Raw genomic sequence first — 26,637 nt, 5'->3', positions numbered from 1 at the left:
TCGCCCACGACCAAAGTTCCAGCGGTCGATCGCTTGAATTCAAAATGGCGTCCGAAAGTTCAATGGGCTACAATCAAGCAGAACAGAATGACGGTAAAAAGACTGTCTTCTCTTCGAGTTAAAGCCTGAATAACGGCTCATATGGAATAATAGTGATATTAACAATATATGTGTGTGTTTATTTTAGGATCAGAAGACTCAGCCAGAACGAGATTTCAAGTGGAATTGGAATTTGTTCAGTGTCTCGGAAATCCTTACTATTTGAATTGTAAGAAATTCGGACATATTTATTTTACCGTACTTATAAGAATTTAATTGTTTTTACTCGCTGTTATGTCTTATATTGTGTATGAAATATTAATGAAGTCTCAGAACGTGTTGTTGAGGCTTCCTAGGCAAAGAGTTTAAGGTGATGACATTGGTTTTCACTAAATGTCTTATCTTTAATGTACTTATTTTCAGTTCTAGCTCAGAGAGGATACCTAAAAGAAAAGTCATTCATAAACTACCTTAAGTATCTTCTCTACTGGAAAAGACCAGAATATGCAAAGTATCTGAAGTAAGTTATGCACCTATCAATGGAAGTCCTGTGTGAGATGGGGGGAGGGGGAGGGGGGTAGCCAGGCAAGGGGTCGTGGATTTTAGAGGAAACATGCGCCCCTGTGTCAGGGATTTGAGTACTTATAAAAGCTTACTCTACATATACTTATAGTAAATGTATGAAAATTCATGGGGTTATTTAATGTAGTTTGATCAGAGTTGCTTGCTGATTCTCACCTGTGCTTTAAGGGTTTTCTTTGGGTTCCCTGTGCAAAAATCAACTTCTAAATTTAAATTGGAGCTTAGTGAGAGAAGAACAACTCTATGAAACCATTGTTAAATCTCATTAATGTTATTATAGATTAATAAATATTATAGATTAATAAAAAATTTTCTGTCAGGTACCCACAGTGTCTCCACTTCTTAGAACTGCTACAGTATGAGCACTTCAGAAGAGAACTAGTCAATCCACCTTGTGCTAAATTCATTGACGAACAACAAATACTTCACTGGCAGTATTACTCAAGAAAGAGAATGCGAATCAACCCATCACAGCAAGCTCAAAAACAAGGTCAAGATGATTCTTCAAGATAAATCTGGCCAAAGGGCTTTTTGTTTAATATATTGTACAGAATGTGTAAATAATATGTACAAAATATCCACAAAAAATTAGACAAAATACACACAATTATAAACACATGACAGAGTATCAAAATATATAATATGGTGGCAAAATAGTTATTTGGAGCTCAAGTCTCTTCTTTTGTCAATAACGGTATTAAATATTTATCACTGTCTTTTTTCCCAAGAAGAACTGAGATTTTAAACTAGTGCAATAGTTCCTTTTCTCATTCAATAAATACCACTGTGACTTAAGACTCATCTGCACAGGCTAGTAATTGGAGCACATCACTTGCAAAAGTCAACGGTAAAATAAAGAAGGTGCAGCTTGAACAATACCAATGTCTTGAAATCCCATAGACTTTTAATGGTATCTGTGAATAGCTTACCTATAAATAGACTAAGCCTGTGCAAATGAGTCTGTGGTCTTCAAAAACACCAGTATGCATCGAATGAAAACTGGTGTTTTGCCACTGAGCTACTAAAATAATCCCCAATTTTCTCCCATCCTTTTGAATTACTCTGAACTTTCCACTATTACAACTAGTTGGTTTCCACCAGACATTTCAACATCTACAGAACTGACTTGCACATTACCCCAGTTTTCTTCACTTTGTTTCATGTGAAGTGCTTGAAATGTATCAAGGTTTCTTGAAAACATTTTCAAGTGTACTTTGATTTCATCAAGTGTTTTTTCCTTCATGAACTTGGTGTTACCACTGCATTGTTGTAGGTTCTGGTACTCTTCTAGGATTCTTTCTGGGTTGTTGCCTTCTGTGGAAGAATGATTGTCTGAAAATTTCAAGGCATCGACAATAAACTGAAATGCAAGACATTCCTGTTCATTCCACAAGGTCTTCATGTCACTATCTTCTAAACTAGAAGGATGCCTTCTAATTTGTTGAAGCTTGTGTCTTCCACGTAGTCTGGTCTTCTGACAGGCATGCAAAGCCCTGCTCTCCTTAGATGTGCCTTGTGGATTAGCGCAGTTAAAACAGCGACACAAATGGTTACATGCCACCCCATTACGGAAACACTCGCACCTCGTTAGGTACCTTCCTGGAACATGGATACAAAAGCTTCTCTCTTGTTTATTCTTTGAGTTGCCAAGGCCACAACGGCAGACATGTTTTGGCTTGTCTGAGGATTTCTTGGAAAGGGTGACTGTTACTGGGTAGTAGCTACCAAAGCCTGCTGCAGAATGTGCCATGTAAAGACACTTGGATGTAACTAGCTTGTCTACAGGCACCAGTGGCAGAACAGGAAATTTATCCATGGAAGTGAAGATAACAAGAGGAATCTTGAATACTTGTATAGCAGCAATAGGCAAAATGTTGGCCATCTCGGCTACAAAAGAAAAGAAAAGCATAAAATATAATGACACTGCTTGGAATTTTAACTCCTTGAAATTGAATTAAAATTTGACTTAAACTTGTAAAAAGAAACATAAATTGCACAAAAAATTCAGAGCTAACAACATATTGATAGAAAGGAATGCATTTCCCTTATTAACTATACTAAAAATAAAGGCAGCTAAATATTTGATGGACATGATAACTAGCCACATTGGATTGATGATCAACATCACATGACCAGTAAAGAGAACTGGCCTAATAGACTAGCCTGCAAGGCAGGCGTTTACGTTCACTGCTGTTATTTTTAACCTTGGAAGTGTATTGTCGTTCAAACCTTGATAGTATCCTTTGTGTTGGAATACATCTGCTTCTACTTCAAGATTAAGCAAAGGTGACGTCAAAAGCTTAGCATATTTGGCCTTGTTCTTCTGCCATTCTGTACAAATGATTTGGCGCAGGACTGCAACACATGCATCGTTTAAATCATCACTGCATTCATCTACAATGTAACCAACCGAAGTTAGATTTTCCTTTAGCTGAGCTAATTCTGTTGGGTTTTCCTTCTCCAAAGAATTTATCATTTCATTAATACCCAAAGCCAACGCAATAAAAAATCCATCAGAATCACTCTCATCATTCACCAAACGCCCACCAAATGATTCCAGATTTGTCTTCATTTTGTTGTCAAGGGTGGCCTTGTCTTCAAGTTGACAGTCGCATCTGCTGAATAGTGAAGTGCAACATGGAAGTAGATGATGATGCCACAAATTGACTGGAAAGTTATCTGGGCAAAGTGACTTGAGAGTTTGTAAGACATGGGTGTAGTTTTCTATTTGCACAGTTACTTTGTTAAAAGTAGCCATGTCAAGGTTGTGCACATTTGACTCGGTCAAAGGTGTGGCCGCATTGCTGCTGCAATCATGATCAGTTGCAAAGAGAATTTGAAACATGGTTGAGTGAACTGATGTCAGGTGTTGGGTCAGTGGTGATTGACAGTTTTCATTTTCCTGAGCTTCGTCAAGGCCAAGGTCATTCTCAACACAACCAAATTGTTCACCTGTAGGAATGAAAGAAATGGCATCCAGAGTAGCTTTGTATGAAGAAATAGGAATAGCTTCTCCTTCAAAGGCTTCACCATGCCTTTCATTCCAACAGTAAAATAACGAAGTAAGAACTGGAATAGTTAAGTCTGCATTCAAGAAGCGTCTGTGGAGAACAGGATAAAGATACTTCCTCAATTCATTCACAAACTTTGCCCCTAAGTGTGGAGGAATGTGAGTCAAGCAACCATTACTGACACAGCTTTTTAATGACTCCAGTTCTCGTAAGGCAGGATCATGCAGCAATCTCTCGTTACTTTCTCCCCTGACATTCTTCCATTGAGAAATAAAGGAATCCAATTTCTCAGCTATTACACCTGATGATGGTGTATCTTCTTTGCGCTCGCAGCCCAAGTCTGTTCCTCTTTGGAAGACAAGATGAAAGTCTTGGACACAAGTTTGCACATGATCATGGTCTCCTTTTCTTATCTTGAATCTTCTTTCTAGTTTTTGGATGGCAAAGCAAGGGTCCATTTTTACTAACACTCTGGGCCCAAAGACAGAAGTCAACCAATCTCTTTGTTCGCAACAATCTGGTGTTAGAATCAAGTCAATGTTCACACCTTGGTTAGTAAGACGTTGGTGGACATTCTTGATCAAGGTCGACACATCTTCACTGTTTGTCCCTTTAGTTACTTGCCAAGCAATCACTTGGCCATGTTCGTTCATGACAGTATAAATGTAATCATACTTTGGGACCCATCCATTCCCATTGGTGCTTGTGGTACCCATTTGCTGGCTTGCCTTATAAAAATGACCCATTAATAAAACCTTTCCTGAGAGCTCACTCATCCTCTGATTGTAATAAATTTTTCTTTCTTGGAAGTTATCAAGTAAGGAGGCTAGGATCATCTCCATCGAAGGAACCCCAATAGGTTTATAATCAGGAAATGTAGTTGACATCTCTTGAAGTTGGGCATTTGCAAGACACAGTTTCGCATCTTCCTCATACTTTGCCTTGCAATGGGTGAAATTTGTAATGTGCTGTTGATAAATCACTTGTTCCACATTTTCTAAATCCATGCCTGACATCACTAGAGACAAGACTGTTTCAGAAAGCTCCTTAGTAAAGCCAGTTCTGTGGAGTAAGATGAAGGGGATATTATGGGACTCAGACGCTGGGATCTTTGACAAGATCTCTGGATCATGTGCAATATAGTTTCTGTGATTTATCTTTCCCGTACAAAAATACATCCTACTCAAAAGAACAGCAGGCCAGCTTGAGCTACAGAGCTGTCGTGGAGTAAGTGAAGACCGCAATCCAGCATGCCACCAAAACTCCCCTTTGCGTGATTTCCTGGGCTCCAGTAAATATTCCTCATCACCATGGACCTCAAATGGACATTTTATTCCATCTTTGAAGCAATCAAGCTGCTGTAAAGGATCCCAGAGGATGACCGATGGCAGTAAATATTGATGGGGGGAGGGGAGGTTCGTGCAGCCTTCAGGTATATCAGGGACTGGAGGAAGGATGACGTCAGGTGGTTTGATATCCCCATTATCATATTCTTGTGTCATCTTGGTGTAATATTCCAAAACTATTTTGTTAACTTGGAGATTAAGTTCCATGGTTATTTCTCTAGAAAACGAATAAAAAAAACTTTAGCAAAGAAAACCTTTGCAGTATTTTAAATAGAGCTTAATTTTCTTACCTCCAATAATGAATAATAAATATTAACTGACTTACCCAATGAATACGTAAAAAAAACAGTAATATTTTCAATTAGTAACAACCAAAGGTGTTTTTTCCCATCTTAATAAAGATCTAATCTTCAAGCAACAGTTGAATACACCTTCATCCGCCATTTTGAAAATCGAAAAGCCCGGTTACGAACATCGCCACAGGGGGCCCAATCTTTTAAGATTAAACAAATAGTAGTTTTTCTTTTTCCAGAATTATACTTATTTGTCTTTATGATAATTTACTGTATAAAGTATACTGTTATGTTTTTCAGAGCGATAGCATAATAGCCAAAAAAGAAATTCAATTTGAAAAAACGTAAAGAGATTTTTAAGTTAAGCTTGGTCTTCCTGTGTTGTTCGTTATAGCACCGAAGGGTCGCCGAAGTGTCGCCGAAGTTGCGCCGAAGAAACTCGAAGAGCTGTGATTGATTGACTCAATGACAGCAACATTACCAGGAGTGATCAATAAATCACTTGAAATGAGTTTGAAACTCCGAAGTACAGAATGTTAAAATATCATTCTGATTTATTCGTGCACTAAAGCTGTACTACAAAGATGAGAATCATCTCAAAAATTATCCTTCTAGCCATTTGTGTCATCGTATTTTTCGAGATTTCATTACTATGGATGTTTTCAGGAGAGAATCTTATATCAAGTCCTACAAAAAGAAATCAACAGTTTGACTCAACTGTAGCAGCTTCTCACAAAGAAATTATTTCTTCTATAAATACAGCCGCTTCTTTTGTTCAAAGGTGAGGGGATTTCTTGAAATGATTTCCACATAAACCTTAAAAATTGAGCTTACGTTTAATGGAATAGTTAAAATAGTTTACAATCTTACGTTGTACTGAAAAAAAATATTAGCCTTGCCACATATGATGGCGTCTTATTTCATTCTTGAATGCGTTTGTTTTCTTATCGACTACATATAATTTACTTGAAGCTTGACCAAAAGCATATGATGACCTCGGCGTTTGTTATGGTATTAGGGATTAAATTTCTATCAAATCGGCCAACATACCTTTGTTCGATTTATAGTTTGTATGAAGAAAGCCGTCGAAACCAAGCTAAATATTTATAAGTTTCCTAGACTTATAAGGGATATATCTCTCCCAATATAGCTTTTCTTTAGAAAGTAAACTTACAAAAAAATATAAACATATTAAAGCCAGTAAATGACGTGTAGAGGTCATGGATTATAAGGGGGGCGAAGTAGGGCTAATGCATTTTTTTAAAGAGGCCTTCGCCTTGCTGCAGAAAAATTGTTGGTCTCCATAATGTTTTACAAAACATAGTAACCCTGCCCCCTCGAAGACTTGCACAAATTTTTATGACTCTCCATTTGACTCACTATCATAACCTACGAGAAAAAATCAGCCAATCAAAATTCTAGAAAATATCAGTAACGGCAAGGCATGCATACAGCACCACTATCTTTTCACACTCATACAAAAAACTTTTCTACTTGTTTACTCATTACAGTTATGAACCAAGCTATATTCAACCACAAGCTCAGCTGATCCATGTAGCTGTCGTGGTTTGTGGGGAGCGCACGGAGGAAGCTACTACAATGTTAAAATCAGTCACTTTATTCACAAAAAGACAGTTGTACTTTCACATATTGGCTGAGGATGAGCACCACGATAAAATCAAATCCATCATCAATGTTTGGCCATGTACTGATGATGGCCAAGTTGTCTATAAGGTATATTCTCTGGAGTTTCCCAGTGGGAAATCAAGTGGTGAATGGAAGAGCCTTTTTAAACCTTGTGCAGCACAGAGATTATTTCTCCCAGTAAGTAACTTTAGCAAGGATATTAAAGTTTAACTTGAGTATAACACAACAAAGTTTTTCCAAAATGTTATAACTTTAAATTTAAGGTTTCCAAGGCCATCAGCCATATTCATGAGAATGTTCACTTCTGATTGGCTGATGGAAAGGATATATTTTTATGGATTCTACCAAATACATTTTTCTTCTTTATATCAATAAACATTTTGACATTATTTTGATAGTCTGTGTTGAAGAATATTGATAGCTTGATCTACATGGACACCGACTGTTTGGTTCTACGTCCTATCGAGGATGTTTGGCAGCATTTTAGTGACTTCAATTCAACACAGCTTGCTGCAGTGAGCCCAGAGGGGGAAGTACCAGGGCTTAATTGGTACAAAAGGTTTGCAAGGCATCCATATTATGGTCAACTAGGAATAAATTCAGGTGTTATGTTGATGAATCTGACAAGAATGAGATCACATGACTGGGTAGAAAACATGTTGGCAATATACAAAAAATACAAACTGGATATCACCTGGGGTGACCAAGATATTCTGAATATATTTTTCCATTTTCATCCAGGTAGGTGTAAAGATAAATAAAATTTCAAAAAATAAATATATCTTATTGGATATTTTAGTGTGCAGCATTATTCCAAGATTGAGCAAAAAGCTTGGTTGAGATAGTATTGCAGTATGTTAAGAGACTGTTTTAGGGACATATTTCAAAGCTGGCTTCTATTTTGGCTCCTAAAGTAGTCCCACAATATACTGCAATGCTAGTTCAAACCAGTTTTTACCTCAACCTTGGGAATGGTTAATAGGTGGATTTTTTGATGACTCTGGTAGTAATATTTCAAATTCGATTTCCAAAGCCCGAAAAGTGAGTTGAAAAAACGAGGCGCAGCCGAGTTTTTTTAACTGACTTTGAGGTGTTTGGAAATCGGAGGAAGAACTCTCTCAAGTGTTTGAAATTACTTCTCAAACTAATGAATATTTCTTGGAGAAAATCAAAGGAAAAAGTTTATGAAATTTAATGCAAATTAAGAACACATTTCCAAACCACTGTCACAGTAGTGATTTGCTTTGTTTTCTCCTCATTAAATATTCATGAGTATGAGAATGTATGATTACCCATGCTACACCCTAAAATGTTATACAAATTACTATCCAACTCTTTTTTGTGACTGAATATAATGATTGCACAATTTGTGTTGCATTATGTACCCTGTGAATATTTTTGTAAAGTACAGTTGGGGAAAAGTGAGAAATTGGTAAACCAGGCTTTTGTCAAGTCTCCCATTTCTAAAGTTAAAAACTTTAAGACCCTCCCTCTTATTTAAAAAAAATGGATTTAACGTTTCCCCAACAACCAAGGTCCACTTTGGGTGCCTAAAATGTATGACAAAAATTTCAGATCTCTTCATTTCTCAATGCTGTTTTTTTCAGAGCTGTTGTATGTTTTTAATTGTGAATGGAACTTGAGGCCTGACCACTGTATGTATGGAAGCAACTGTAAAACAGCTCAAACCAATGGTATCTCAGTTCTCCATGGTAACAGGGGAGCCTTTCATGGAACAAAATGGCCCGTCTTTAAGGCTGTGTATGATGCAATAAATGAATATCACCATGGTGATGATGGTATTGCGGCTCTTGAAAGCCTGAGAGAAGAGTTGGGGAAATTCGATCAGACGTACTGTGGGGCATTAAAAGATGCTATTTTAAAACATCCTTGGACGATTTCTAACAGATTATAATATTTGGAAATGTTTTTTATAAATATAATTCAATTTTTAAGGCAGAAATATTTATTGGCTTTAGAAGTACATAAATCATTCTAGAGGCGTATTTTAGGCCTAGGCTTTGAGATTTCAATTTATTCTACCATCCATAAAGGATTCCCGAATAAAACAAGTTTGAGTTTTACTCACATACAATCCCTAGTTAAGGAAACTTGAAAGCCATAAGCTAGAGGCAATAATTGCCATGGCTACACATGAGAAGACAGTCTACATATCAAATGCGTATTTACATAATATATTTAATGCATTTCTATTACAACAATAAAAATATTGCCAGCATCATTTAGATTGCTCTGATGTTTTTCTTATCATTTCTAAAACACCTTCTCTAGTATCATTTCCACCGATAAACCCATTGGCATGAACGAACACACAGCCAGGAATTCCACTGAGTTTTGACAGCTCATCATCTCTAATACCACGCCATTCTTCCAGCAGGCTTAGCCTGATGAACAGAAAGACATCAAATGTTAGGATTTTAAACTAGTGCAAATCTTTAAATGGTTGTTATTAATTCTGCAGCTCAAATTTTGATAGCAGTAATCAGGGTTTTCAATAGAAGCTGGCAGCCAGCAAATCTTGCCCGGTGTTTAACATGAATTTGCTGCCTATTTTGATTAAAGTTCCCAAAATTTAGGGGAAAGTTGTGAAAGATTTGCTCCCTGCCTATTTATTACATTTTGCCACTTTTGAAAGCCCTGAGTAATGGTTATAATAGCATAGCTTACCTGTTTTCAAATGACTGGGATCGCACTGGAACACACTGAAAAAGATGTTTTTAAATTTAGTAATTTACATATTTATTCTTATTACTTTCGAAAATTATTATCAGGATTATTTAGACAAACCTTTATGAAAAAGCTGGCAAGAGCCTTCCAGCAAACTACAACCAACTACCCTCCATCCTTCTGATGACCAATCAATGACCTCACAAAAAGTCTTCTAACTTACCAACATCCTATTTGCAACCTACAATGATTTACCATTAACTTAAAAAAAAGCTCTCACAGCCTACCATTAATCACTCAATTCCTCAAACAGTTGATGAAACCTCACCTGAACTCTCCATTTTTCACTGTTATCAGGATAGATGACAAACTTTATGGGTTTCTTCACTTCAAGGTGCTTTTCAAGTTCAAATAAGTGGTCCTTCCATGGACAACCTGCCTTGTCTAATTCAATCACTTCTCCACTTGAATCAACCTTTGTCAAAATTATGTATAAAACAAAATAGTTACATTAAAAAACTGTTATAGTGTTCTCAAATTAACAACCTCTGGGCTGATTGAAGTCAGGGCATGACTAACTCACAGATTGAACTCTGAAATGACCCCAGGGCTGATCAGAGTCCGGCATAACTAACTCACAGATCGAACCCTAAAACAACCTCTGGGATCTTTCACCAGATTTTTCAGCATGGAACACCTAATTCCTTGCCAACATTAATACCCCTCCTTACCACCAAAGGTATTTATCCTCACCTCATATCGCTGCTTGATTGCCTTTTCCACTAAGCTTCTTGCTGGCAGCCAACTGTCTTTATAAAATAACACTTTGTTTAAGAATTCCCTTTCAACCATTTCTAGGGCCTTGTTAAACTGTGCCTGTGATAGGATAATGCAATAAGTAATATATTAAAATTTGTCATCATAAGACACCTGGCAGTTATGGAAAACTTTGAAAATACTAACTTAGAATTACTTCTTAATTTTGCTTCACTGAATAAAGCTTACATACCTTAATATTATGTAACACATTAATATAAAAATCCCCAATCACCAAAAATTATTTCCAACATTAATTCTCCACATTATTTATTCTCCCATTAATTCATTGACATACATTTATCCAGTTATTTACCTACTCACCCATTCTCACATTCATTCATAGATTCATCATCAACCCATTACTTCACTCATTCACTCTTTAGAATACATAACGATCAACTCACTTGTTCATTAGGGTTAGGATCATTCCATCTAGGGTTCAATTCTCCGACTCTTGTGCTTAGATTTGTGTTAATTTCATATCTGAAATACAGACAAAATATTTAAGGATACACTAATAACTTTACTAAAAATTAATCAAAACATTCTCTGAGATGGGCAATAAATATCATGCATCGTAATCTTGCACGAACCCTAAAAAAACATTTTTTGTTCATCATGTTTTTACATGGAGCTGTTAGTACCCAAGCTAGCTGACCAGAATGCATCTTGTTTGTCAAACTCAGAAAAGTCTTGCTTTGCACCCACCTTCCCTCTCTTATTAAGATCTGTCTACATTACATGTACAATTACCTCAGTAGATCATCAGTTTGGTTAACACCATTATCAATTGCATCAACCTCTTGAATAAAGTTCAAGTATATCTTATCAAAGATCTCATCTGTCACTGGGTCATTTTCAGGCAAATCCAAAATATTTCCTAATACTTTGTGGCCAAAGTGTAGGTATATAAGGCCAGCACTGCTCAGTTTGATCTCCCAGGGTTTGCGTGAATTAGTCAAGCTCTTCATGGTTTCTTTAAAACTCCTTTAAATTAAACATCAAGTTTATTAATAATTTATTTGAAACTCATTCAAATTGTAAAAACATGATAAAAATACTCTTTTTTCAAATAAGTGACATCAAAACACAGTTTCCAAGTTGAGGTTGGACCAGAAGTGTTCATATGTTATAACTATTTTTAACAAGTTCAATCTCCACGACTTGGAGCTTAAGTTTTTTGATCACTCAACCAAATTTAGAAAAGATCTATTTATAGATTACAGTGATGACAAATAAAAGTGGGATTTTGTTTTGATAAATGACAACCCCCCTGGCAACATTGTTTCTAGATAAATATATCAATTTGTCATTTCACTTTGATCATGTCAGACCACATCTTTATTTTTTGAGAAATTCTATTTCTTGAGAAATATAAATTTCTTTTTCACTGAATATAGACTTTTATTTTAGAATCAGGCTCCCAAAATTACCGAAATATAAAAACATCGTGCTCAAGCTATAAAAAGATTAAAAACTAAAAATACTGCTTAGACCAGACCATCATTCATCATAACAAGCACCCACTCAAAAAACTCAGCTGACAAAAATATACTCTTAAAATAAATAAAAAAACAGTTGACAGCTCTTAGGATATATATATATATCAATAATGGGCCCTCTCTGTTCTATCTTTTGAAATGGCAAGGGAGGGGTAGGACAATGAAAAGATAAGTGTATTAAAAATAAGCCCCAGAATAAGCCTGAAGCGAGGTGATGTTTTACCCCCGTCTCTAGACCATAATCCTTTTCACACTGCTTTTGTTCTTTAATTATGATTATTGTTCCTGTATTATCTAAGGAATCAAAAATTTTAATATGAAAGAATTTGAAAAACTATTATGGTATAGAGTCGGAGGTAAAACGTCATCTCGCTTCAGGCTTATTGAATCTTGTCAAGTCAAATCTTTGAATTATGTATGGTTTAGGTATGGACATTGGTCAGTACATTTGATTGGTAGTCATTCACAAGGTAATGACTGGGCTAAGACTAATTTGGCCATCCATCATGACTGGCAACTGACCAGACATATTTTAGCCTGGGAGGGGTGGGAAATATGAAAGATATAAATGAAAATTGGATTTACCATTAATATACCTTTGGTGATGATCATAACGATTTCTGTCTGGTTCATGCACCCCACCAACATCAACAACAACATCACATTCACCAAGAATAGCTGGATCCCGTGATCTTATAATTTCAGCGTCTTTGTATTCATGTAGTTGTCTCAGCATTGAACAAGCAAGTACTTCATCACAGTGAAATGTGCCATTGTGTGTGCCTATCTTTTTCCCTAAGTGGGGCTTTTTTGAAGCAACTGTGTCCATAGTTATTGACTTTATTCTTTTAAATACTGTTAAAAATTGAGTAGAACTAAGATGATACATTATGATGCATTACGTTGGAGCAATAATGAATTTATGTCATCCATTAGACCAATAATTGGTGAATCAACTCCCTTAAAAACCTTCAACTTTTATTCGGCTCTGAAACGTCAGGGCATGGCTAACTCACAGGTTGAGTCGGAATTCAGCTAGTGATTTAATATAAACAGGCAAGACTACTGTCCATTTAAACCTAAAACAGGGCCGTAACTATGGGGGGAGCACAGGGTGCACGTGCACCCCCCCCATAAAAGATTAAGGTCCGCTCATCCATCTCCTTTTTTGGGGGGGGGGTTCTCCTTCCTTTTGGTTACCTTTTTTTTTCCTTTTTTTTTTGGTTCTGCTTTCTTAAAAGAAACGATCAAATGTCCAATTTTATTCGTTGTGCACCCTCCCTGTAAAAGTTCTGGTTACGGCCCTGTAAAACTTGGACATTATTGCACAGATGATGATGATTGACTGCCAAAGACCCCATACCTCCTCCCCCCACCCTCCCCCCCTTTACATTTTCTACGATTGAAATAATCAATGTTACTAAAAGAAAAGAAAGGTACTAAAAAGAGGAAATTAGAAGACTTGAAGCGCAAGCTAGCAAACCTTGAATAATTTATCACACGTAAAACAGCCGAAGAAAGTGAACGAAAAATAGCAATTCATAAATGCGTTTATCATAAGGTTTAAAGATTACGTCCTGGCATTTTATTAGTACTGAAAGATAATCTTTGAAGTTTAAAAATCCCATAAAAATCTCACTTACTTGTTCTTGTCCAAACTAATCTGAACACGCGGGAAAACATTACCAAAAGGAATGCTGGGATACATCTTTTGAAATTAAAATTACACAGGCTACCCAATTATAGGGAAACTGAAAGTCGGAAAAACAAACAAACAAAAAGAAAGAAAAAAGAGAGAAAGAATCAAAAGAAGAAAAAAAAAAAATTGATGATTTATGAGTTTGAATTATTTACTCTGTGGCGTATTGATTCTTTTTCCCTTTTTTTCCTTTTTATCTCTCACAATTCTAGAGAAACGTCGTCACATTTCTAACATGTTTTTAAAATAAGAAGTTACTTATTACAATCCTAGAAATTCTTTTTAGAATTTTATGAATGTTGCTTAAAAAATCTTTAGTTCAAGAGTCGTGAATGAACTTCCCTGCTAGCAGAGTCTCTCTTCTCTTTCTCTCCCTTCTTTCAACCAAAACAAAAGGAAATTAGGCTCTGCTAGCAGGGAATGAATGAACAAGACTACCGGATAATTTTATACTCAATGCAAATCACGGCATTCGAAACAGGAAAAAAAAAACACACGTCTAGAAAGTCTTTGGAAATATGTCTTAAATCGGGTCCTTGATTTGATTAAGTAGTATAGGGAATGGGGGTTCCAGCGCAATCTCAACACGGGGTAAGACCCGCGTCAAAAATCCACCTACGGAAACAACCCACTCCAAGTGTGGTTGGGGGCAACAGCGCAAATATGTTAGTCTATATATGGAGTGCGAAGATTGTAAGAGAACTTTTAAAAAAGAAGCGGATTTGAAAAAGCATTTGAAAATGAAGACGAAGTGTATGAGCAGTTATGATTGTGGATGTGGTAAGAAGTTTGAGACTAAGGTTAAATTGTTTTGGCATTGTCAGGACTGTGAGTACGACTACGACGACTTAAAAAGTGCTTGGTATTAGGTATAAAATATTTCCTATTATATAGATGGAATCCCAAAGCAACTTCAGCACGGTGTCAATACCCGGTAACGGTGAGATTGACGTTAGACAGTTTTGGCGTCAGTCAGAAAGGAAGGTTAAAAGGACTCTCCGAAAAGGTATAGAAGAATTAGGAGCCCTGAAAGCGAGCATAATGGTAGAAGTAAGTTTGTCAAAAGACGAGGTAATGACGACAGCAATGTTGCGATCAAAGTCGTTAGTGATATTAGAATCCACGAATCTGGATAGGTCACTCAGTGAAGCCTTAGAAGCAATAATGGAGTCGCTGTCTAACTACACGAAAGAAGGATCGGGTTGGACAGTAGAGGAGGTTGAAGGAATAGAGATAAGTATAGCCAGGTACGTACCCATACGAGGGGGGAGTTACGTACCGCTACCAACGTGGGTAGAAAGGAAGAAGGCTATTGTAAACGTGAAGAATGAAGACAATCGATGCTTTATGTGGGCAATCAGGTCTGCACTGTATCCAGCAGAGAAGGATCCCTGTAGGACAAGTAAGTATCCCACAGATGATTTAGAGTGGGATGGTGTGGAATTTCCCATGCAGTTGATAGACATCCCCATATTTGAGGAAATAAACGATCTAGCAATTAACGTTTACGGAGTCAGAGAGCAGACGATAGTACCGTTAGTTCTGTCAAAAAGTAAAGGAGAGCGCGTACATTTATTCTACCACGGCGGACACTACTCATGGGTTAAACACATTAGCAGACTATTCTACAGACATACTAAGCACAAAGGCAAAAAGTACTTCTGTGACTGCTGCTTGCTGTCATTTACATCCTTAAATACCCTAAAGAAACACGATGAGATCTGCCGCGGAGTCGAAGAAGTGGCGCAACGGATCCAGATGCCCACCAACAAAGAGCTTTCATACGCAGACCATCAAAAGCAGATGCAAGTGCCTTACGTGATATATGCAGACTTCGAAGCGTTGATAACTAAGGAAGAGCAGAAACGTGGCGCCACGAATAAGGTAGGATTACACGAGATCTGCTCCTTTGGTTACATAGTAGTCAGATCAGACGGTAAAGCAAACCCTCCTGTGATTTACCGAGGTAAGAACGCAGCTAATGAGTTTCTAGAAGCATTGCGAGAAGAGGAGGGAGAGATTAGAGAACAATTAAGATGTCCAAAGAAGATGGAATTTACCAAAGAGAACCAGGAGGCTTTTAACAAGGCAAAAAAATGCCACATTTGCCAACATACGCTTCTTCAGTTTGGAAGACGAGCCAAGAAAGCGTGGGATGAAGATGGAAAGTATTTAGGAGAAGCTCATTTTAAATGCGGGAAGTATGCTAAGAAGGGTGAGAAGCCGGGAAAGCCCTCCACACATTGCATTCACTGCCACAAAGCATTTGTTGAGGATTTCTATGTGGATAAGGTTAGGGATCACTGCCACATCACGGGTAAATACAGAGGAGCGGCTCATTGGAAATGCAATATAAACTTCAAAGTAAATCCAGACATGGAGATTCCGGTGTTCTTTCACAACCTCCGCGGTTACGACTCCCATTTGCTACTACAAGGAACAGACGGCTCCGACGTCAAATGCATACCCAACAACAAAGAGCGCTACATGTCCGTAACTGTGGGTAAGCTAAAGTTCTTAGATTCGCAGCAGTTTATGGCGGACTCCTTAGCAAACCTCGTAAAGTATAACACCAACTTTCCCATTTCCAGTCAATACGGCGCGGAAAGGAAAGGAGTCTACCCATACGAATACATGGACTCCTGGGATCGATTCAAAGAACCCCTACCACCCAAAGATCGCTTCTACAGCACCCTAAACGAGTCTGGTATAAAGGATGAGGAGTACCAGCATGCGTTAGACGTGTGGGAAAAGTACTCCTGTGAGAACATGGGTGACTACCACGACATCTACCTAAGGTCTGACGTAGTGCTGCTTGCAGATGTTTTCCAAAGCTTCAGAAAGATGGCTATGGAATATTACGGATTGGATCCCGCTAATTTCTACACGGCTCCTGGGCTCAGCTGGAGTGCTTTGTTAAAGAAGACAAATGCGCAGTTGGATCTCCTAACGGAGTACGACATGTATCGGTTTATGGAAGACGGTATTCGTGGCGGCGTATGCGGGCCCAGCCGACGTTACGCCCGCGCAAACAACCCCTTAGTAGAGCACGACCCAGAGAAACCAACCACATACATTTACTACCTGGATGCGAATAACCTTTATGGTTGGGCAATGTCACAGTACCTACCTGTGAGAGACTTCGAATGGGATCCAGTGAAGCCGATAGACTTCTACATGCAGGTAGGAAAGGAGGAAGACAAGGGTTACGTCTTAGAAGTGGATCTGGAGTACCCAGAGCACCTGCACGACGAACACAATGAGTTCCCCTTAGCACCAGAAGCGATAGAGATACCATTTAAGCAGCTAAGTCCGCTGCAAAAGCAAATGTGCCCTGGTTACAAACCGTACAGGAAACTAACTATGAACCTGATGGATAAGAAGAAGTATGTGGTACATTACCGCAACCTGCAGTTCTACGTGCGACACGGAATGCGCGTAGAGAAGATCCACAGAGTCCTAAAATTCACGCAGGAACCCTGGATGCGCCCCTACATTGACTTTAACACGCAAAAGCGTACCGCAGCGAAAAATGACTTCGAGAAAAATCTCTTCAAACTGATGAACAACAGCGTGTTCGGAAAGACAATGGAGAACATCCGCAAGCGCGTAAGCGTAAAAATAGTCAGCACCAAAGAGGAAGCAGAAGCATACGTGTCACAGCCAGGCTTCGTTAGATACGTAGAAATGCTGAACTTCTACGTGATTCACATGAAAAAGGCAAACCTCTTACTAAACAAGCCCGTTTACACAGGCTTTACGGTGCTGGATCTATCGAAGCTGCTTATGTACGAGTTCTACTACGATAAGCTTAAGCCAAAGTACGGAGACCGCTGTCGCCTCCTGTACACAGACACCGACTCCCTAATTCTAGAAGTGCAAACGGAAGACGTTTACAAAGACTGCCTCCCCGACATAGACGAGTACGACACCAGCGGTTACCCGAAGGAGCACTTCCTTTACTCTGCGAAGAATAAGAAGGTAATTGGGAAGATGAAAGACGAAATGTTAGGAAAACCCATCGTGGAATACGTGGGTCTGAAACCAAAGATGTACAGCGTGCTAAAGTTAGACGGCGTAGAAAAGAAAGCTAAAGGCGTAAAAAAGTATGTGGTTAAGAAGGACATTACGCACGAGTCCTACCTCAACGTATTACGAACACGCAAGGAACAGCGGCATAAGATGAACAGCCTGCGCAGCTATGGTCATCAGATACATAACGTCACGCAGGAGAAGGTGTCACTGTCTGCATTTGACGGTAAGCGATGGATGTGTGATGACGGAGTGCATACGATAGCATTCGGACATCACACGATAAGCAGTTCTTCTTTGACGAACCCACGCGTGGGACCATCATGAAGATAATACAAGATGGGCTGACCCTTCTTAGCTATCGCACTTCGGATCTGGTAAGTTTCCAAAGACCAATTAGGATCCGTAGCTCTTTTGGATCCTCCTTCTAATTCACCCGGCTCATAGAGATATCGAACCGTGACATCGCCTAATTTCTTTTCATGGGGGAAGACCGCCCTCGAACTTCTGATGAAGGACTTGTGTTCCACGTGTTTCTTTTTTATGGCATCCTTGGGTTTCATTCCCGTAGCCCTGGCCGCCTCGTTGTTCAAAGCCGCGACGACCTGGGGGAGCCTCTGAGTCCATTCCCTGTTGCGTTTGGAGGGATCTTCCAGCTCTTTCCAATACTGGTATCCAAAGAGACGCTCGGCCAAGGTCTTATTGAATCTTTCGACGATGCTCTGACCCCTGTGGTACTCTGCTTTAGCTCTTCTAATCTTAGTGTCGTGGTCTTTCAGGGTCTTGGTAACCACGCCCATAAACTCCGTCCCCGCATCCACTTGCAGCAGCTTAGGCCATTTCAAGACGCGCTTATAAACCCTACCTAGGGCTTCTGCGACTTCCCCAGAATCCTTGCTGGTTATGGGTTCGGCGTCCTTATATCTGCTTGCGATATCAACTACGGTCAAAGCGTACCTATAGGTCTTCTTTCTCACCTTATCGTGCGGCAAGAAAAGCAAATCCGCCTGATGAACTTCATTGGGGGTATTTACGGTGAAGCTGGGCCTGGGAATGTACTTAGGCACGGGAAGATAAACCTGCCAGAGGGTTTGTTTTTTCAACCAGTTCTTAGCCGTTTCGTCTGATACCCTGGCCGCGGTCGCGAGTTTCTTGATAGCTGACGCTCCTCTCCAATAGCCTTCCGGCCCATAGTAAATCCTTTTAAGTTTGTCCTCTACGCGGCCCATTATATGAATTCCAGGATGAGATTGATCTTACGTCCGTTAAAATCCACCGTCTTTCCGTCCACTTTAATGGTGATGTTTATGCTTTCTACCAAATTAGACAAGTCATAGCTCAAAGAAATGGGAGTGTATTCTACTGGGTCAAATGGATTACCTTGGGGCAGAAACTTGGACATAAGAGAAGACTTTTCTCCATTGTTGTAACTATGAACCAAGTCGCAATAGACTTCGTAAGAGGATGCGACTTTCCATTTTACGTCAAGTTGACCATTGATCGTGGTACTAGTAAGGCCCAGGAGTTCTACCAATGGACTGCCCTTTAAATTAGCGCTTCCACTATTTTTCTTGAATGTCATTTCATGGGGCAATCCTGTGGTAAGAGTGTATCCATGCTTCGCTAGCTCCTTAGCCAGTGTTATGGGGGTGTAATGGGAATCTGGTATTTTTGGTTTGGTGCCGGAAGTTCCGATGACAAAGCCATTAATTAAATTATACCAAGAATTATACAAAGAGCAACTAACCAACCGAACCTTACAGGCTTTGATGGGAGGATTCAAATACGTGGTAAAGTCATTCTTGTCGCTTTCCAAAAAGACGATCATTATATTAGATACGCCAAAGCCACGCCTCCGGCCAGCCCTGCGACTCCCACGAATACCAACTCACTATCTTTTTGTTTCTTAGAAGGCTGGTAGTAATTCTTGAACTGAGGCTTTTTTAACGCCACTGTGGGATGCGCTTGCGCATAAAGTTTAAAGGCGTAGTCTGTGTTTTCGAAGTTCTTATCCGCCTGCATTTTGTCTTGGTAATTCTTATCCAACCAATCCCTGTAAGCTTGTCTTTTTTCATTCCAAGCTGCAACGTCCCTTTGATATTTCTCCAGCGCTAAGTCGTGTCTCTTTCTTTCGGCGGCCAGATTTCCGCTGCGATCACCTCTAACTAATCTATCCAAATATTGACCACCATAATTAGCCCCTGTAAATGCTAAAGCTGCAATGACTCCACCTGCGACTAAGCTAACCATTATACATTAGGTAGGTACTTTTCCTTCCGTAGGTAATCCTTTACCATGATAGCCCCGCCTACGGCAGCGGTCATTTTAGCGAAATTAGCGAAGCTCTTGCTTGGGTCTTCAGTAAAGTCTTCTTTGAGCACTTTCTTACCTACCCAACCAATACCCGCAACAATAGAAGTAATGATAGCTGCTTCTTCAACAGTTTTCGACAACGCGGTCGACATTATATTACAAAGCGAGAAGGTTATTCCATTTCAGGGATCTTACTTTTTCTAACCTCCACAGGTGCGTGATATGTTGCGGCCTCCCACTTTACTTTTGGCTTCGTAGCCCGCCATTGTAAGTAGAGGCTGCCTGCTGCTATAGCGACTCCTAACGCGCCAATGACGTACCCAGGATTGATAAAGGATTCCTCTTCCTCCACCTTTTCCTCCTTCTTTGCTTTGTTCTTTTTATTCATCTCCGCGAGCTTCTTTCCGGCAGCGACTCTGCCCGGAGATTTAGCCTTGGTAATCTTGGTATCTTCTACGGGTGGTTGTTCTTCGGTGTCACTCATCTTATATTAAGGGACTTGAAGGACTTGACAAGTAACTTGATGACGACTTGACAATGACTTGGCAATGACTTGACAACGACTTGACTAAGTACTTGAGAATGACTTAAGGACGACTTGACTAAGTACTTGAGGTGACTTGACAACGACTTGACTAAGTACTTGAGGTGACTTGACAACGACTTGACTAAGTACTTGAGGTGACTTGACAACGACTTGACTAGGTACTTGAGGCGACTTGATCAGGTACCTCAGCAAGTGCCGCCTGGAAGACCTTTTCGACTTCTCTGTCCTTCTTAAAGTCCTTCCAAGATGTTCCGAAGGAACCTAGTACCTCCTTCAAGTCGACATGCTGAGCTACGTGCAAAGCCGCAGAGGCGACTGCCATTAACTTACCACACTTCAAAGACAACCACCCACAGGTTATCTTAAGTTCTTGGGATATGACATAGTCATCTCTTATGTCCTTCTGTAGTTGCTCCACGTCGTCTATGGGCAGCGCAAGTCCAAGCAATTTAGTCGCAAGTCGGATAGCGGAGTCTGCTACGGCGTCCGTGGTCTTACTTGCAAGGGCAGCCTCGTACCTCTTATGGAACTTCTTAACCTCCTCTTCCGACAGCTTATTAACCTGCTCATGGGTAAGTTCCCTGCCTATCATTTCTTTACACTTCCCCGAAGACACAAGGATGTTAAGTTGTTCCTTGAGGTTACTTTCGTCTAACTGCGTGGGGACTTCATCTAAGAGCTGCTCAATCTCCATATACATTAACGTCATAAGGAAACCTCAAAGAGAAAATCATTTTGGAATGTTGGTGCGTCTTTAAATGCCGCATGTATTCATGCAACTGTTCCTTGCTTATCTCACCACCGTAGTCGCTTAAGATGGTTTCCAGATCAGACTTACTGGGTGTATAAAATACTACGAGAGAGCCTATGTTTTCCCTAAAGGGCTTAGAGACGCTGGTAAGCTGCTGGGAAAGCAACCAAACGCTGATATTGTCGTGTCTGCCGCTAAAGGCGAGCTTCACTAATTCGGAGGTGCGCCTTTTTACGTCGTCCCCACAGGCAATGTCATCCAATATGAGGAGCGTCTGTGTATCTTTAGGGAATTGCTTGTGCCAGAACTTCAAATGGCTGGATAACTCGTTAGGGTCTAAGATATCTACGAAGAAGTCGTCATCTTTCACTCCTATACCCGTCCAGGTGCGGTTATTCACGTAGGTGGGACAAAGCAGCACTATGTAGTCAAAGCGGTATCTAAAGGGTCCTAATAGCTGCTCCACGATGAACTGGGTCTTTCCGCAGCCGGTGGGTCCTACTATCAGAGCGTTACAAGGCATGTGATTCGGGTTCATTTATATCTAATGAACCCCATTTTATATATAGATGGAACCAGTGGAAGCAGTAAGAAGGATTGCCGCCGACGCAAAAGATAAAAAAGACACCATAGAAATGCAAAGGGAAGAGATAGACCGGTTAAAAGAGCGCGTGCAGGAATTGTACGATGAAATGTGCGGTCTGAAGCGTGCAGAACGGTTTGGCGCGCTTTTGACAATGGCGGGCTGGGCTAAGGAGTCCATTAAGGACTTCATGCGATACCCTCCATAGATATATGGACTGTATTACGTGTGAAGCACCTGCTGACTGCATTATTGTCGTTCCAGAAGAACCTATCGATAAAGCCCCCTCCAAGCCTGTGAAAGAAGCAATGTCACCCGGTAAGTATCGTTGCCTTAGTTGTAACAAGGTGTATGCGTGCGATGACTTTGAGGGTCACTATTGTCACACGGACCCCAAGCTGATTCTATGAAAGTTCCAGTGAAGAAGACTGAAAACATACCCTAGGATTACTAAATTTGCATGGGTCTTCAAAATAGGGGTATGAAATGTTGACAAAAAGGTTAAGATAATTGTTAAATATATGAGTTGCAAAGATTGTAAGAAGACATTTAGCAGTAGGCAGAGGTTAGAATACCACGTAAATAATGCTGTATGTAAGAAGGAAACCGTTCCTAGGATCTGTAAGGATTGCCTTAAGGAATTCAGTACACAGCAAAAGATGCAGCAACATGTAAAGAAGCGCATTTGTATTACCTGCGATAATTGTGGTGGGGTATTTCCTACAGGATTGCATGAGCATTTAAAGAGAGGTGTATGTATTAATAGCCGTCAATGTAGTTTCTGTGAGAAAGTATTCAGTAGCATACAACGACTCCAAACGCATAAAAGAAGGCATGAGATATCCTATATGCGCCTTTCAAAGGAATATAGTCTCCAGGACGTAGATTGTAAGATATGTCTCGGACCTTTAAATGATTGCATTCATAAAGAAGAATACCTTAAAGGTTGTATAGATAATTATAAACATCTCTTACGGTTATTTCCTTTCTTTGAACGCTCTGAAGGAGTTCCCTGGACTAACAGAAAGTATTGGACAGATGAATGTTATAGCTGTAAATGCGCCAGAGAAGATGAAGGACATATTTCATACTGTCTTAACAAAAAGTTAACTTAAACGTCAACATTTGAAACCCCTATTTTGAAAGCCCTTGCAAAAATAGTAAGATATCGTATTTTGCATTGGAGTGGTGGTTACCATGACCATGGGTTATGTTTGTGGTAGCTGCATTACCGCAGAGGAAGAAAATGAATAAGATATATGCTACCTTACATAGCTGCATTCACAGGCGGAGCTTTGATTTACATTGCAAATTACATAGGAGAAAAAAAGAGGGCAGACACAGCAGATGACTACTTATCCGCCCATGAAGAGGATTAGTCGCACAATGGATTATTCTCCGTTCGACGTTCGATGTCAAACTTCCATCGGCCGTTTACCTTACCATGACTGCGTAGGTGTGTATATTCTTCACCCTGCAGTATGTATCTCACACAGTCAGGCGCCCAAAGGCTGTATTCCTGACCGTCGCGTTCTAAGACCAACCTCAAACGGTCGATGTCTTCGAATGCGACGTAGTTTTTTATTCGGTATGAAACGCCTTGCAGCAGATCTCGCCAGTATGTTTGTTTAAGAATCATTATACCTATGAAATATTTTAAGGTGCGTGCTTAAAGTGTCTTGACCTTTGAATGCCTTAATGCACCAAGGACAAGGAATGCGAATGCCAGCAACATATTCATCTATTTCCCTGCAAAGCAGATCATAATCATTGCTTACGATGGTTAAATATCCATTTTCTTCAAATCGTTCCAACATTACCTTTTGTTTCTCGGACAATACGCCGGTGCCTTTGGGTGTCTTCAATTCTATGCATAATCCATTGTATTTGTTGTGATTGTTAAGGATCAGCAGATCAGGTTGACCTGCCTGGTAGCCTTTCCGCCAGCTTTTAATGCGCTTACTTACGGTGTCCTGCAGTTCTCCAAGACCTGGGACTATGATTACGTGCGGGTGAAACCTACGCACCCTGTGTACGGTTCTGTCGTGTATGTCTGCCTCAGTTTCTATCTTAAACTTCATTGGGTTTGAGCCGTCGAATCGCTTCTCCATGTCATATTTACCTGTCTTTCTGAGGGTGGGTAGGACGTCGCCTAACACCCACTTTTTGAACTCCTTAGCTGCTACCTTCTCTGACCCGAATACTAATTCATACAAGCCCTCCTCCGTCAAGTATACAGCATTGGGTTGTGCATTAAGGGTGTCGGTCAGCCCTACACCCTTTATAGACCCCAGTGTTACCTTGTTTTCCTCTGAAACGTGTGCTCTAACTGCGTCCCGAGAGTTAGCGTAGCCCAAGGCTCCTGCTACTGACTTTGCTTTAAAGTACAGCTTGTCGCCTTGCACTATGCATTGCAGTTTAGTTTCGTTGTTTTCAAATACGCGAAGCATTATATACCAACGATATTTTTTATCAAAAGGATGAGTCATCAATATGCAACGCTCTTTAGCTGATTCATTTCTACACTCAGTTGCGCGTCTGAGACTACGAAGATATATGCGTTGATCTTAGTAGTGTCGCTGGCGTCTTTGGTGCGCTTGATCTCCAACGTAATACCGTCCTGGGTATTTACCAGCCGCAATCCCTGTCCATGTAGGTCTTCGTCGTTCGTCGTGCGCATGTCGATCCACAGCGCATACTTATCCTTAAAGAATTCCTCGGGGCTAATTTGGTCGCCAAACTTACGTGCGACTTCCCGGTACATATCCGCGGGCTTTATCCCTTGTGAGTAAACCTTATTAGGCACTCCGTTAATGCTAACGCCTACGTTAGTGATGTTAGGATTAAAGAACGCCTCAGAGTCACGCACTCCTGCCGTGTATGTCTTTGCGAACAGCAACATTATCCCTGTGAGGCTGCGCCTGGGAAGGTTAATGCTTTGGTTGATGACCTCTTCGACGTTATTTGTAAAGCTGAACGTCTTGTACATCACGACGTGATCGTAAAGGAAAGCCTTCCCGGAGCTGTATTCCATACCGGCGCTACGTGCTAAGTCTTCGCTGTATACCGTTTCATACTGCAGCTCTAAGTTAGTAACGGAGTATGGGTGGACGGCTGCTGAACTTACGTCCTTTCCCTGTAGGATGTTCGTAGTGTCTGCTAGGGTTACTTCGAACTGTAGTTCGCTTAGCTGCCTTGGGTAGTATGCACCGTGGTTCGTGATAACTTCGAAATCTAATGGAACTACATGCTTAGTACCATAAGCCGTCTTTATTTCGTCTTCTCCTGAGGCGCCAGAGGTTGCGCTTCTTACCTTGCGTATGGCATCACTGGCGATTCCCTGCTCTATCCTTTGCGCGCGGTCAAATGCAGTCAACCATAAGTCTTTGTACGTGGTATACAAATCATACCTGTTCAAGTCCAGCAAGGATTCCCCGGCGAACTTTACGCGTATTTTGGAAACGAGGTTTCTACCCACGTTATTGACGACGTAACGCACGTCCGCAGTGTTTGGTTGTATTGCTAGGTCAAACCTTAGCGCCAGGGTGCCAGGAACCAACACTAGGTTATCCGTTAGGCGGGGCACGCCTACGTACAGGGTTTCCCCTGGCTTAGCGCTGCTGGGGGTAAAGGTGACCCGGTGAAAGGTGCGTTCTGCTTTCAGTCCGCCAACCTGCTTAGGTAATATGTTGGGGTTTAACTTTGAGCTTATCATATATAATGGAAGTAGAAGGAACGGATTTTGACCCCACCACCGAAGAAGGCCAAGTCGATATTAACGACGAAGAATACGATACGTTAATCCCAAATGACAACGTGTCCCGCGAGTATATTTGGGATAGGCTTCGAAATAGGTTCGGAAGTAGGGCCCGCGAGGCCTGGCGTTCCTTAGAGGATAAGTGGCAATCAAGGAACCCAGGGAGATCTATTCCAGAATATTTAGAATTGCAAAACTTGGATTCCACGGACCTAAGAACTGAAATGCTAAGGGGGCTTTTAGACGACGTAAGGGAGAAATTTCCAAATGTGGACTTGACCCGCCTTAATTTCCAAACCGGAGATAAGGGGCAAATTCAAATCCAGTATCAAGGAAGGGATAAGTGGTATAATCTCTACCAAAGGAGAGACTCCGACAGGCTCACCAGTAATCTCCCAAAAGAAATCAAAGACGCATTAGGAAGACCTAATTTGGTGGAAAGACTAAGAGAAAACGATGAAAACACCAGCGAAGCCTTTGAAAAGTTCAAGACCATAATGCAGCGGCAACAAAAAGGTCTTGAGGCGATAAGGGAAGTAGAAGAGCTAAAGCAAGCGATGGAGGAAAGGGAAGCAGATTACATGCGGCAAAACCGACTACTCCTTGATGCTCAAAAGAGAGAACTTGACGACAAGAATCAACGCATATTAGAACTTAGAGAACAAAGAGACATTTCTCTTCGCGAAAAAGACAGCGTCCAAAGGGCATTCAATCTCGCCCTGCAAGACCTGGATATAAGCAAGGAGGAAGCTAAGAACTTACGAACCACCATAGCTGGTTCTTTGGAGGAACGGCGGCAGTTGATTACCGAAATCAACACTAAAGAGGAGCAAATCCGGCAAAGAGATCAGGCCATCGAAGACCTGGAGGGGCAAATAGAGCGGCAGCAGGAAATAATTAATGACCAAACTCGTCCCGAAGAGGAAAGGGAGGCAGCACAAAGGGAATTAGAAGCCCTTCAGGAAAGAGTCGCGGAATTACAAGCGCAAAAGGACAACCTGGAAAGAGAATTGGGGCTTACCACCAAG

At 40.4% G+C, this 26,637-nt stretch overlaps 4 protein-coding genes across 5 annotated transcripts; 2 read left to right on the top strand and 2 right to left on the bottom strand.

The window, feature by feature from the left end:
• The first annotated feature begins 40 nt into the window (after nucleotides 1–40).
• LOC116308083 (mediator of RNA polymerase II transcription subunit 31-B) lies at nucleotides 41–1,277 on the top strand. Its single transcript, XM_031718444.2, has 4 exons — nucleotides 41–93; nucleotides 188–268; nucleotides 463–559; nucleotides 942–1,277. The coding sequence occupies exons 1-4, from the start codon at nucleotides 45–47 to the stop codon at nucleotides 1,132–1,134; spliced, it is 420 nt and encodes a 139-aa protein (XP_031574304.2). The 5' UTR covers nucleotides 41–44; the 3' UTR covers nucleotides 1,135–1,277.
• A 98-nt stretch (nucleotides 1,278–1,375) lies between these two features.
• Nucleotides 1,376–5,425, bottom strand: LOC116308079 (uncharacterized). The gene is made up of 3 exons (XM_031718439.2): nucleotides 5,304–5,425; nucleotides 2,851–5,195; nucleotides 1,376–2,508 (listed from the first exon to the last, which is right to left on the bottom strand). The coding sequence occupies exons 2-3, from the start codon at nucleotides 5,183–5,185 to the stop codon at nucleotides 1,679–1,681; spliced, it is 3,165 nt and encodes a 1,054-aa protein (XP_031574299.1). The 5' UTR covers nucleotides 5,186–5,195; nucleotides 5,304–5,425; the 3' UTR covers nucleotides 1,376–1,678.
• A 326-nt stretch (nucleotides 5,426–5,751) lies between these two features.
• Nucleotides 5,752–9,164, top strand: LOC116308080 (glucoside xylosyltransferase 1). The gene is made up of 4 exons (XM_031718440.2): nucleotides 5,752–6,052; nucleotides 6,783–7,095; nucleotides 7,317–7,659; nucleotides 8,526–9,164. The coding sequence occupies exons 1-4, from the start codon at nucleotides 5,856–5,858 to the stop codon at nucleotides 8,831–8,833; spliced, it is 1,161 nt and encodes a 386-aa protein (XP_031574300.1). The 5' UTR covers nucleotides 5,752–5,855; the 3' UTR covers nucleotides 8,834–9,164.
• On the bottom strand, nucleotides 8,867–23,781 carry LOC116308081 (MYG1 exonuclease). 2 transcript variants are annotated; one of them, XM_089033308.1, is made up of 8 exons: nucleotides 23,673–23,781; nucleotides 12,524–12,782; nucleotides 11,179–11,412; nucleotides 10,830–10,908; nucleotides 10,360–10,482; nucleotides 9,935–10,081; nucleotides 9,607–9,641; nucleotides 8,867–9,323 (listed from the first exon to the last, which is right to left on the bottom strand). In XM_089033308.1, the coding sequence occupies exons 1-8, from the start codon at nucleotides 23,725–23,727 to the stop codon at nucleotides 9,158–9,160; spliced, it is 1,098 nt and encodes a 365-aa protein (XP_088889434.1). In that variant the 5' UTR covers nucleotides 23,728–23,781; the 3' UTR covers nucleotides 8,867–9,157. The 2 variants fall into 2 exon arrangements, with proteins under 2 accessions (XP_088889434.1, XP_031574301.1); XM_031718441.2 differs by lacking the exon at nucleotides 23,673–23,781 and adding an exon at nucleotides 13,571–15,315.
• Nucleotides 23,782–26,637: the final 2,856 nt, after the last annotated feature.

The sequence above is a fragment of the Actinia tenebrosa genome, unplaced genomic scaffold (assembly GCF_029948245.1).
Source record: "Actinia tenebrosa isolate PJP-AT-01 unplaced genomic scaffold, QUT_ActTen_1.0 PGA_scaffold1__47_contigs__length_23844297, whole genome shotgun sequence".
In the NCBI taxonomy this organism is placed as follows: Eukaryota; Metazoa; Cnidaria; class Anthozoa; order Actiniaria; family Actiniidae; genus Actinia; species Actinia tenebrosa.
This window is presented reverse-complemented; position numbering and strand designations above follow the sequence as displayed.